The sequence below is a fragment of the Cryptotermes secundus genome, unplaced genomic scaffold (assembly GCF_002891405.2).
Source record: "Cryptotermes secundus unplaced genomic scaffold, Csec_1.0 scaffold2732, whole genome shotgun sequence".
In the NCBI taxonomy this organism is placed as follows: Eukaryota; Metazoa; Arthropoda; class Insecta; order Blattodea; family Kalotermitidae; genus Cryptotermes; species Cryptotermes secundus.
In genome coordinates, this window is record NW_019735516.1 from 1,980 (window position 1) to 15,700 (window position 13,721).

At 42.2% G+C, this 13,721-nt stretch overlaps 1 protein-coding gene across 1 annotated transcript in view; it reads left to right on the forward strand.

Moving 5' to 3' along the window:
* Window positions 1-18: 18 nt before the first annotated feature.
* Window positions 19-13,721, forward strand: part of LOC111869503 (protein glass) — a gene marked incomplete at its 5' end in the record, with an annotated part of 20,653 nt that continues 6,950 nt past the window's right edge. The window contains 2 exons of the mRNA XM_023861077.1: window positions 19-189; window positions 5,262-5,463. Coding sequence (XP_023716845.1) covers window positions 19-189; window positions 5,262-5,463 — 373 coding nt within the window. The remainder of the gene's footprint in view (window positions 190-5,261; window positions 5,464-13,721) is intronic.

The window sequence follows — 13,721 nt, forward strand, 5'->3', positions numbered from 1 at the left end:
GCATTGATTGTTCTACAGAACCTTACAGACTCGGAGAAAGAACGAAGTCTGTGTAGTAAGATGTCACCAGCAGCTTCTCAAGATGCATATCAGGCCATCAGCGTGAAAGCTGAGGTACCGTCAGATTCAGAAGCAGAGGAGGGTCCTCAGGCAATAACATATCCAGGAGGAGTAAAGGTTGAACCTGAGGTGAGCTGTTCCTCTGTGTCCATGTTAGGCCGATTTCACTAATACAGGTCTTCCTCGCTTTACGAAGTACTGCTATATTGAACGGCCTACATTCGTGAGAATTCTTTTGCGAAAGCAGAGTACATGCTGAGCAGGGGTCTGTCGCGGAGCAGGAGATATCAACACCATCCTACAGAGCCGTGCTGAAGCAACGGCTTCCTTCCGTGACGTCATGGCATCCAGTCATATCATCCACGCTACCCGTTTTCGTTGAACTAGAGCTTACCCCCTCCTCCTCACCCATACCAAGTGGTTTTTCCTCTTCCTTTATAACCATGTGTGTCTCTGAAGGAAATTTGTTTTGGGAGCAGCGGTGTAGTCTGATCTGATAGTGGATACACTCGGGAGAGGACGTTGGCGGACCAGCGGGAGGAATTTCTAAATTTCAGTTCGGCGGGGTTTTTCTAAATCTAGAGTCTGTGTAGTCGGGAGCTGGCCGCAGACGTCAGGGGAAAGGTATGGTGGCGACACGCGGGGTTGTTTAGTTAGTATATGTATTTTTGGGGAGGCCGCCTGTGGCTGAGCAAGGTGCAGTAGTGAAGTCGTGTTGTGGTGTAACGACTTCCGTACATGGTGTAAGTGGGCCAGTGGAACTGGGCATGTCGGCTCAGTTTGATGCCGCGAAGTGCAGATAAGTATAGGCCTGAAATCAGCCGTGTATGTTAGGTTGTCAGGGCCATTATATTCCCGCAATGTTCTATTTCTTTTTTGTATATTCTTGTAGTGCTTTATATTGCGTTTTGTTCACATTAAATCTTGTTATTGTTATATGGGCGATCTTTTATAACTTCTGATAGGCCCTCCGCTGCGAGCTTGGATTCCCTGCGACGACCTTAGGGAGCACTGTGAACACGACGCGAGAGCCTGTGGCGTTGAACTTCTCCCGACTTCATGATGGTTGTAGGTGGTAGGGTGAAGACCGGAGTAGCAGCGGTTCACTACATCCCACACCATCCCAGTATCAGTCCATCCGCCTCATTCAATACATGCAGAATCAGCTGTGCTCTTCACGCTTACATTTCATCCATACGTACCTGTCTTATCTGTGCACAGCCTGGCCCCCTAACAGCAGAAATTGGGTTAAGAATTAAAAAGTTCCACTCCAAAACGGACAGATTTGAACAAAGTTCAGACTGTTATAAATACTGCCTAAACACAGTGACCTACACAAACACTTGTATCTACTGCTCCGGCTGTCCTGAGCTTCTACGCGTGGAGAATCCGGAGAAATTTCAGGCACCCTGAGGAGGCATGTCTCGTTCTGTACCCATCACACTATTTCCGCCCAGCTTTCAACAATACCTTTTCAATGAACACTTAACATTTCCAGCCTGATTGAGGACAATTTTGCCACCTTCTGCGTGTTTCATACTCATATGAAGTATGTTATAAACACGTTCTGTAATACAGGGAGTCACGCCTATCTGAGTCTTTGTTATCCATTTCTCTGTATATAGAGTGCAAGAGTACTGGAAACGCTGTGTGTGACAATTCCCCGCAATTCCGACGATCCCTTCTATGGACTATGAACTTTCCCGAGAGAAAATGCTTCCCATCAGAAGCGCATGCGCTATTTTGTTCCGTTCTTTTCGATAGTAAATTTTATAGTAGTTGTTTGTTTGTTTGTTTGTTGAATTCGGTTAGTGTTTCATCTATGTTAGCCTTTTTTGTTTGTATATTATAAGAATATCTTCTACGTGTCTGAAATATCCCATTAGTTGGTGTTTTTAGGACTTGGTACAGTTGACTTTGCTGCATGTGTTGGATATATACCTCGGCTAATATGGCGGAAGTATGAGCAACTATTTCTAATCCTTCTGTCTGTATCAAATATTGTTGATTGTATTGGAAATAATTTTCTTCCGTAACTGGTTTTAATATGTTCATTATTTCTTCTTGATCAGTTTTGGTGATTTCTGTAACGTTCTCTATAATGTTTCAATTATATTGACGACTTCTATTTTTGGTATGTTAGTACACATATTCTATATATCGAATGAACACATTGCTTAACACATTCGTTAATTTGTCTGTAGTTATATGTAAGCGTTTTGGGCGTTATAGACATTGGGCAGGTTTCGGCAATTGAGCAATGCTGTAGATACTTCGCTAGTTTGTGTGCGGGTATGAAAACAAATTAAAAAAGAAAAATCACTAATCTTTTCAAAGAAGCAAATATCAAGACCGCAATCCGAAAAAAAAAATATATATATAACCCAATAAAGCCTCGCCTACAAAGAGACGAGTATGAAAAAAGTGGCGTATAACAAATGAGTTGTATGGATTTCGCACTAAAATTTACAGGGAAAAGGGGCCAAATACAAAGAACATAATGTGACGTGCCGCCTAAATGTCGTAATATCTGAGCCAGAACGGAAGTCCATTGATAGACAACGGCCCGGCAGTCACGTTTCTTACACAACCTAGGTAACGTTTTCATGGCAACGGAGGGATGAAATGTTCGATTCTGTGTTCCCTAGTCGGCAAGCCAAGCAGTTATGAAACAGGTCAGAATTGCACATAGACGTGAGAGGACTGTTTCGAAATCGGAATATAAACCAACAGTTATAAGCACAGTTCAGAAGAGAAGTAGGAGACAACACAGAAAGTGTGTGAACTGTTATAATTGAGTATAATTGTGTTAGTATCGTTCAATAAACCCAACAATCGGAACTAAGAATCTGCAATTATTTGTCGAGGAACCCCGGACACATGATAATTTGGAGTCAGAAGTGGTTAATAATATAAACTCAGTATACTCCAACCACACAATAAATACAGGACGTACATATGAAGGTATAACTATTACCATGAAAATATTGAAAACAGAAAAAAGGAAAACATCTCAACACACTGGGAAAATGCCGTATACTATATAATACTAGTAAGGCGGTCACAGTAGACGCGCGGTCTAAGGTACGAACTGTCTTAGCTCGCTCGGACGCTGGCATCGTGGGTTCGAATCCCAATCAAAGCATGGGTGTTTGGTGTGTGTATCCGTTTATTCTGTGTTTATGCTGTCTTGTGTTTAGGTAGAGGCCTTGCGACGGCCTGATCACTCCTCCAAAGAGACCCACCGTCTATGAAAAATGATTACGGAACTGAATAAGAGGCCAAGGCCCTGAATGGGTTGAAAGAACCATTGAAAAAAATAAGATGAGTAAAAACGATTGCAGATAAATGACACATACAATGATACCCATAACCCAATATTCGACGTAATACAAAATTTAAACAAGAGATAGTGACCAATATACTCGTATTTCAAGTCCAAACCCGCTAAACATTCAGGTTCAAGACACGCAATGAAGAACACAAAAAGGAGGGGCATAACACATCAACCACAGTGAATACTCAAATAAATAACCATATCACACACAAAGCATTTCACATACATGAATTCAAATACAAAAAAAATCGCACATATTACAGTCACGCATCAGAGGGACAGCAAATGCATCAGCAACAAGGAAAGCAGCGACCTCATTAGATATATTCAACACCTGATCATGGCCGTGTTGGCGGGATCATGTAGTGTATTTTGAAAATTTAATAAACTTTTGAACTTGTAAAGGTGATAAGATTGTGGAACTTGGTGTTGCACGTATGCCGAGGAATGTACAATGGCATTCTAGGAGGAGACTGACATGGGTACATTCACAGTATCGCAGTGCAACGGGCTCTGTTACATTCATATCCTCAAACCATTCCTCAACTCCGTCATTAACAAGACCACTGTACAGCCTTAAAAGTGCATTAAAGAAACGCCGTGATTCAGTCCACAAACGAACTATACCGACCGAGCGACCACCGCTTGTCGGCGAAGTTAGTGTCAAATTTTAGCGGATAGAGGGTGTCGCGTGGTCAGCGCAACGAAAACCCACGGCCATTAATTTCGGTTTTCTAGACCGGAGTTTCTATTGCCTTGAAGCAGTTCCTCAATTATCATCATGAGGCTGAGTGGACCCTGTTCCAAACCCACTACTTCTTAGAAAAAATTTAGTAGCGCCTGAATCGAACTCTGAACACTAGACCACAGAGGCGGCCTACAAATGCATAATATTATTTCATTTTGTAATTTGTTTCGCAATGGAAGTGTAGCTCTACTTTTATTCCCTCACATACTGTGTGATCCGGGTAGCGCAGTCGGTATAGCCACTAGCTACGGGTCGGAAGATCTAGGGGTCGAAGTTCGAGTCCCAGTAGGGGCAACATTTTTCACTTCTCCATGTTGTCTAGGCAGGATCTTGGGTCCACCCAACCTCCTATCTCATGGGCACCGGGCGCCTTTCCCGGGCGGGGGGGGGGGGTTAAGCGGCCGGTGCGTGAAGCTGACCACTCACCTTCAACTAGAGCCGGGGCCAAGAAATCGTGATAATCCACTCCAACATACTCTTACGTCTTCATGGCTCAGTGTTTATTTAATTAAGCACAGCGACAACTTTACCTCTTACAAATTGCTATGAAAACTGAAGGACACGTTAGCGTGCACTCACGCCCTCCCTCTCTCCGCCTTCCTTTCGGCGACACCTTTAACTTCCATATGTACTTCGATTGCAAATGTATTTCTTATCGTAAGAGGGTTATTCATATTAGTTCTTCTCGTTTTGCAGACTATCCCATATAAACTTCAACCTGCGCTCAGTGAGAAGCAACCACGTTCCTGTGAAATCAGGAATAACTCATTCAGTCGGCAGAGCCATCTAAAGACACATTACAGTATACTTAGGGGCGAGCGGCCATTTTGCTGTGACGTGTGCAAGAAGTCGTTCCGTGTTCAGAGTGATCTGAAGACTCACCAACGCAAACATAGCGGGGAGCGGCCATTTTGCTGTGACGTATGCAAAAAGTCATTCAGTCAGCAGAGTAATTTAAAGACTCACCAACGCATACATAGCGGCGAGCGGCCATTTTCCTGTGACGTGTGCAAGAAGTCATTCAATCAGCAGAGTAATTTGAAGAGTCACCAACGCATACATAGCGGCGAGCGCCCATTTTGCTGTGACATGTGCAATAAGTCATTCCGTTTTCAGAAGGATCTGAAGGCTCACCAACGCAAACATAGCGGGGAGCGGCCATTTTGCTGTAACGTGTGCAAGAAGTCATTCAGTCAGCAGAGTAATTTGAAGACTCACCAACGCATACATAACGATGAGCGGCCATTTCACTGTGAACTGTGCAAGAAGAAATTCATTCGTCGGGATAATCTGACGACACATCTGCTCATACATAGCGGTGAGCGACCATTTTATTGTGACGTGTGCAAGAAGTCATTCAATAAGAAGAGTAATTTGAAGGTTCACCAACGAATACATAGCGGCGAGCGGCCATTTTGCTGTGATGTGTGCAATAAGTCATTCTATGTTCAGAGTAATCTGAAGATTCACCAACGCATACATAGCGGGGAGCGGCCATTTTGCTGTGACGTTGTGCCAGAAGTCATTCAGTCAGCAGAGTAATTTGAAGACTCACCAAAGAATACATAGCGATGTGCGGCCATTTTGCTGTGACCTGTGCAATAAGACATTCATTCGTCAGGATAATCTGAAGTCACATCAGCACATACATAGCGGGGAGCGACCATTTTGTTGTGACTTGTGCAAGAAGTCATTCAATAGGCAGTGTAATTTGAAGACTCACCAACGAATACACAGCTGGGAGCGGCCACTTTGCTGTGACGTGTGCAAGAAGTCATTCAGTCATAAGAGTAATTTGAAGACTCACCAACGCATACATAGCGATGAGCGGCCATTATACTGTGACGTGTGCAATAAGTCATTCAGTGATCTGAAGACACATCTACCCTCACACAGTGATATGCAGCAAATCATAGAGCAATAATATTTGGTTTAGTCTAAGAGAAGATAATGTGACATGTAGCACGCCACGATGTTGCTTGTTATAGCAGAGAGAGGACGAACTGCACGCATCTACATCTGAACTTCTATAGGAGTGAGTTGAATGCTTACAATTCTACAACATTTGTGCACGAAGTAAATTTATGGGACGTTAAGAAGCATAAGCAACAAAGCCACATCTCTAGTAGAAGAAGTGTTAGTATCTGGAAATAGGAAACATACAAATCCGATCATTTACCCACCCATGTGGTACAATGGAACGAAAATTTATTATGGCCGAAAGAGACTACGATTTCTAATTCACTGTAACCAATATTTGTAGATAGTTTCAATTTACTGACCAATTTAAAAATCCAGTGACTTCATCGGTAACCGAACCTGCGACCTTCTGGCTTGTAGCATGGTTTCTCAACCAGCTAAATGAGGAAATAATTGATTCAGGCGTGGAAGGTCCGGTCAGAGAGAGTTGTGTTAGCGACAGCTTTTGAGAAAAGCAAGAAGAAATTTAGGAGACAGGCTTTAGTAAAATTTACCATAAGCAGTTACATGTTTGAAGGAGTGTACACGTTGTCAACTAACTATCAGCTAACGACGCTGTCATTGGTTGCCAGTTTTTAATTCCCAAAAGCGTACTTCGAAAAGGAAGCCAAACAAAAAACTACCCGGAATGAGTAGGCAAGCAGAGTTCCGGGGTTCCTGCGAAATTTTGGACAGCTTCCACCAGAATGCGCATTCCTGCTTCCCAGAAGATAGCACAATTCGCAAAAATAATTCTGGGTGCTGTGTCTGGCCTTTTTCTATTGTCTACAATTTGAAATAACACGATCTTTCGATAATTATTTTTGATTCCTTCGTCAAGTGGAAATTTGTGGGGCCACCAATTTGGCTAGTTAGAAGGATCTATAGTATCAAATCACTGGTCCAATGCGAATTACCCTGCACGTTATCCTGAGCCACATGTCTCTAGTCCATACTATCCTATCCTATATCTCTAAAATCAATTTTAATATCATCTTCCCACCTAAGTCTACATGAATTCATTATCTTCCCCTTCTCTAACCGCCCACCCTCTTTTAGGCTTCTTGCCCACAAGGTGGTTGCCACTTGTCACTTTGACTGCCCTACCTGGTGCTGCCTCCGTTGAAGTTGTTAGGTCGTGGCTGGTTCCGGCTTGACCAGGCTCCACCGTTTCTTCCGGCTCCACCGCTTCCTCCTTCCGTTGCTGATTACGGAATTGGGATTTCCCGTATAGGACCTGATATTATGGGCGCCAGCAAACAGCTAGGTGCTGTTTGCGATTCATTTTAAAGGAGGGAAGGCGTGAGTGGGGTGGAAGCTGGCGATGGGTTTGGTTAGCTCCTGGCGATGAGTTCTCTCCTCAGGTCGGCTAAGGGTCAGGCTCGGACAAGTGAGGGTGAAGCACTTCTGACCAACACAATGCACTTTGCCACTGGAACACTTTATTGTTTCTCACAGTCACTCGGAGTCAAAAATCTACACTATAAGGCCCAGTCTCGGCTTCCAAGCCGCCGGTGCTGTACTTGCTCAAATTATTTAGTAAGTATATTCGCGGGGTTTACCTCCGCCACGTCCGAAAGTTTTAGCAGACTCCTTAATCTTAAACTGGACTCTCTGCCGAGCCAGAGGTCCTAACTTAATTGTATCCGCCTCCTCTCTTCTCCTCCTAAATTCCCGGATAGGTGGATTCAAATAAGAGGAGTTGGCTTAATTTTTGTTCCGGCCAATGACCGATTGTTTTAGAAGCAGTTTCGGCCTAAAATCCCAAATAGCGAAATTGACAGAGATGTAACTTACGAGGGGTCGCTAATGAACTCCTGGCCCTCCCACTGTTGACTTATGACGGGTGGCGACTGTCACGTCTCGAATTCTCAAAGTGTCTTGCCGCCGTAAGTCAACTTCTCAATTTCTAAAGAAACTCAGTGGGGGTTCCATGAAGTATCATTTCTGCCCTTTTCGAAACAGCCCCAGATGCTTGGAAGCAAAAACTAACAGATGTCCTTGCCCGCGCAAGTTCGGTCTATCTGCTTGTTCTGACGGTGTCTTAACCTATGTTTCTTTGTAATTCTCATAATTCTACTTTATAACTACTGAAATAAAAAGAGGGGGGGAAGGATTTCAATGGTTCGGTTACACTTCCCTGCCCGTATCATTCTCCCTGACTTGATCATTTGAATTATGCTTGGCAAAGAGTACACTTTATGAAGATTCTAATTATGAAGTTTTCTCCAATCTCCTGACACTTCGTCCCTCAACACCCTGTTCTCAAACACCCCCAGTCTGTGTTCCTCCCTTAATGTCATTCTGTCTGAGAACAGCAAAAGAGAATACCCGAAGTCAGTTACAAAGCTCTTTAGGCAAAAGAAAAAAGACTTGTGCAAGGCGTCTGTTACTTCATAAACAACATTCTTATATACAGAGTGATTCACGAAGTTTTACCCCGGCTTATGGTACATATTCCTGGGGTTATTTCCTGCAAAATTTCCTTATAAACTTGTGGTCGATTTTCAATAGTTACGGAGTAACAATGGATTTTCGAAACACATTAGTGTGAATGCAGCGCTGCCCCCCCCCCTCCTCCGGACTGGGAGACCATGAGTTCCAGTCAGCTCTGTCAGCAGATAAGGCAGACCGGCTGGAATGTTGCACGTAGGTAGGCAGAGCGATCCAGTCGTAAACAGGACGTTGTGTTGGTGACTTGTGAAGTTAAGTTGCCGTACACATTTTCCACTGAGGAATACGCCGATATGATGTTTGTTTTGGGTGTATGTGATGGAAATGCGAGAGCCTCTGCTGCCGAATATCACCTGCGTTGTCCTAATAGCAGGATTCCGAATCCTGAATCCATTAGCACTACATATAACACATTAAGACAAACTGGTTCTCTCCCCAGCGTTCGTATACAATACGAACGAAATCCTCAACATGAATTGTGCGAAGAAGAAAACATTCTCGATGCTGTAGAGCGCAGTTCGCATGCCAGTACAAGACGTCTAGCTCGGCGGTTCGGTGTTTCTCAGTCCATGACGTGGAGGACTTCATGAGAACGGTCTGCATCCTTATCATTTACAGCAAGTACAACACCTACAGCCAGGAGACCGTGCTCTTCGTCTGCAGTTCTGCAACTGATTAAATGGAAATCGGCAGTTGTACCGCTTGATAATATTCTGCGATGAGGCACAGTTTACACGGGACGGGGTCAACAACAATCACAACTTACATGTTTGGTCAGACAATAATCCCCGTGCCACGATAGAATCGAATTTTCAACACCGATTCAGTGTCAATGTCTGGTGTGGTGTTCTGTATGATTGGCCAACCGGGCTGTTCATTTTTTTATATCGCGGAGCCTGCAACTTCAACCAGTTCACCATAAACCGTCCGCTCTCAAGACTTCCTTTGTAATGTATTGTAATGTAATGTATAAGTCGGAATTGTATGTGCAACAGGAGATATACAGTATAAACAGTAAAAATATGCATAATAGGAACACGACGCTCAGAAAGGGCGCTGAGATGTTTAGAAAAATCCCAAGTAGAACTTGCAAAGAACGGAATTATATCACGAAACGCAACGGTATTTGTTTCTAACAATTTGTCAAAGTATAACGAAATATAATTTCTTTAGAATGATCGTAATTATTCCCTAAATAATGCACACAACTTACATACACAATGTAATGAACCACAACGTCAATATTACCCATTGTCGCACCATAGTTCACGGTGGTTCGCAGTTGTACATATACCAGACATCGCGCTGAAGTCGCTGAAGCTGAACGCGCTGAACAGGCTTGTATACATGTAGTACTAATTTGGCGCAGCAAATGGATCTGCAAACAAGCCCCTTTTTGTCACGTCGCCTTCCGCGAGAAAATTACTTATTCGGAACAGGTTCTTGAACCACGTTTTTTTTTTCTTTATTATTGAATGTTATGATTAGACCGTGGAAAGTTTTTAATGTAATGTCAGCAGTACCGACAACGACCTCTGCCGAGAACTCACCACGCTTGCTTCATTAGAATGTCTGTCATGGGCTGTGCATTGAGACGGGCAAGAAATTTTAAACTGAGGCTCACAAACAACACTGAGGGAGCCGGAGTAGCGTAGTCGATATTGCGACATAGAGAACTTTACCCTTGCGTCGAGAAATTTGGTAAAATAACGTCGTCACATTTTTTATTCTAACCCTGAATATGGAGACAGCAGTTTCGTCTGAAACGTTAATTGAGACATCGGATTCCTACATGCTGATACATAGACTACGCACCTAGTACACTTTCCTCCATGAAATTTAGAAGCATACAAATAAATATAGTCACCAAAGTGCAGATAATTGACTGGAATAAATAAGGATCTTAAATCCATTATATGAATATTTTCCTCGGAATTATTAGTAGTCCAAAATGTAATTTTTTTTAAAACAAGTCAAATGCGCACTCTTAGCAGAACAGGCTGGTAAGATTATGCACTTCAGCGGCTAAGAGTGTGCATCGTAGAAGTCAAAGAACATGGCCATAAATCCAACTTGAAACTCAATATTTGAGGGAAATGATATTAGAAATGGCATAAATTAAAATTTCTTATGTTAGAAAGCTGTATTTATGCTCAATTACAAATTGTATCTTTATATTTCAAGTAGAAAAAAAAACATGTCTTTCAGTTCATAAAAATCTGAAAGACAGTTCTTACTAGTGAATATGAACTAATAGGTGAGTATGAATGAAAACATTTTATCTTTTAAATAAAGAGTCAGTAATAATCAACGATTACGGAAGATCTTCAACAATAATCACGTACAAATGCTCCGTAGCCTTCATAATCGGAACACATTTCATGCCACCAAGATGAGCACACGCCGCACTGAAACCATTCTTCGTCGTAATTTTCTTCACATCCTGGAGAGAGAACCGTTTCCTATGAGTCCGCCAGCGATGATGGTGCGCGTTTTGAAGTTGATGGCTTTCCAGCGTCAATTTTTAGCCTGCCTCCAACAGATTTCTTGTGACGTTTTAAGTGTTCAGTTTTCTTTGTTTGTTTATTTCAATTTTCCACGTTCTTTTTCTTAGAGATTTCTTTTACAAGGGAAGATGACAAGACCTAAGACTTCTGTGGAGCTCTCATTCTCTTCCTATCCTTGGTGCATTTCGTAAGGGGAGATATTCCCGATATACTGACTTTTATTCCTGTCGCTGGTGGCAGGAGTGATGAGTTATGATTACCATTTTGAATGCAGAGAGATGTCACTTTTCCTGATTCATTCGTCATAATTGTTCTCCTTGTGGCATTGGCATCAGCAGTACCGCGATCTGGCATTTTCGGCAACTCACGGACAACATGACAACAGGATTGAAAGGAAGATTCCTGTCGCCGCGAGGGCCTCTACTTTTGCGACTGTCGCCGTTTTAGAATATGCGGCTCGAAGTAATCCTGACACGTGGAAGAATGTGACACCTTGTCCCAGAAGATTTACTAACTACTTCTCCACCTCAGGTCGTAGACAGTTTTCAGTGGTCCGAAGAATCCCATGTCTATGGGCTGCAGCTTCTGACTTACATGTGGAGAAATGTCAGAAGTGTGATATGGTGGTCTCTGCAGAACAGTACTGCTGCAAGAGAGCAGTGTAATGCGTGATTGTCCACGATCAAGAGAACCGGCTCATCACTAGAGGACCTCACGTGAACAACAAAATTATTGCATTTTTGGCTGCCCACTTCTTCAGTCATCTCGCACATTCCTTGAATCGCCTATGCCACTCAAAAACACTCGCTTTCTTCATAGCTTATTCATCATAAGCCAATGTTAATACGGCTTAAGTTTCACTAGCACTTTTACAAATCTTCACGCAAAACTTGGTGTTTATCCACTGCTCCAGATTCTTGTCACTCATTTTTCCGCAAACGGTATACCACGGACCCATACTACTTCCTCTGCCGCTTGGGAACGAATGACTCATCTGGTCTATGGCTCATGTAAATGCGAGTTGGAACACTTCCAAACGTGCTCGAGTACATGAGTTTGCCTAACTTAACCCAGCGACAGGCTATGGACACTCCGGGAATTAAATTGTCGCACAATTTACAATACGTAACACTATATATTGTTATAAACAAGAAGTTAATGGTTTCCAGATTAGATGAAGCGATTTATTGGATTAATTGGTTACAATTACCATTACAATTACTCAAAAATTTAATTTTCCACATGATGAAACCCGACTAGTCTCTCGTCTCCTGGTTCTTAACTGAGTCTTCTGTCCAGTATCTTAGCGCCTGGTGTAATCTGTCTTCTGAGTCTCAGCTCCCTGCTCTGCTGGTTTCCTCTCGCTTCTGACTTCTCACTTCTTGCTTCTGAACTGGCTTCCATTTATAGCTGCTAGGTGGCTGGGGTAGCAGACACCTCCCTGAACAGTTCTGGTTTTCATTTCCGTGGTAACAGTCTGCCTATGTAAGCGTTGTCACGTGAAGGCGTTTACAATTGTCACCCAGACAACGATGCATTCACTGCTCCCTGCTGTAGAAGAAAAATGATTACCGAACCGTTGACTGGCAACTGACACCTTCTCTGAATCCAATATTGCGGCTTTTAGGCAGCACATCACAATAGAATTGTACACCTCAAGACACCCAAATTAAAATGCTGTCATGGCAGAGTTGTTACACAAAATATGATACAGGAAAAATATGCCTTAAACTAATCCTGGTCATGTGAAACAATGACCATAATACTAACTAATGAAAAATGAAAAATCTTGTAACTATATATTATATTGTCGTTATTTCCTAATATTTTCATAATTCAATTGGTCAGTAAGAAATATGAAATAGCAAATATACTGGCCAATATTTACAACATAAGAGAATAAAGCTTCATCTGAATTAATGTACTTTCAGTCTCATGATGAAACATGGTAATGAAACCGAACATTCATTACCATCAGTCCTGGAGATGGAGACAGTACATTCATCTTAAACATCAGTAAATTTCTATACCAAATACCAGAAAAGAGTACTCTTCATAATTACTGCTGTGAGAACAACTTGTCTCACGTTATCTGATCCTTTGTTTAGACATATATGAGTTACTTCCATTCTTATTCCAACCCTTTTGTGTGAGTATGTATATATGCACAGCTTGTTCTACACTACTATACTACACAACACGTCTGCTGCAAAGGCAAAACAGAGGATTTGTGAAGTTTCAGGACAGTTTCAGAGAGAAAGATGTTGCAAGTCTCTCTTACTGTAAGGCAGTGGTTCTCAAACTTTTCACCTCTGAGCCCCCCCCCCTGACAAGAGAAAATATTCTCAGGCCCCCAGCCTGTTTTTTTTATCAAAATAGAAGTCATGGTATGTTTGACGTTTTATACAGTTTATTTTGTTTTTTTCTACATACTATTTAGCAGGTTTTTTTACTCAAAATTAAATTATCACAATAATAGGCCTATAAGAGAAATTAGTTTTAACACTTGCAATTAACCAAAATATGTACTGAAATTAAACGATATTTAACTAACAAGTATTTAATTTTTTTCTGCAAAGAAAATCAAATATTTAAATGTCAAAGTTCAGTGTGATGGATGGGCCTGCTTTTGAGAACAAAGTTGATCAACACGTGG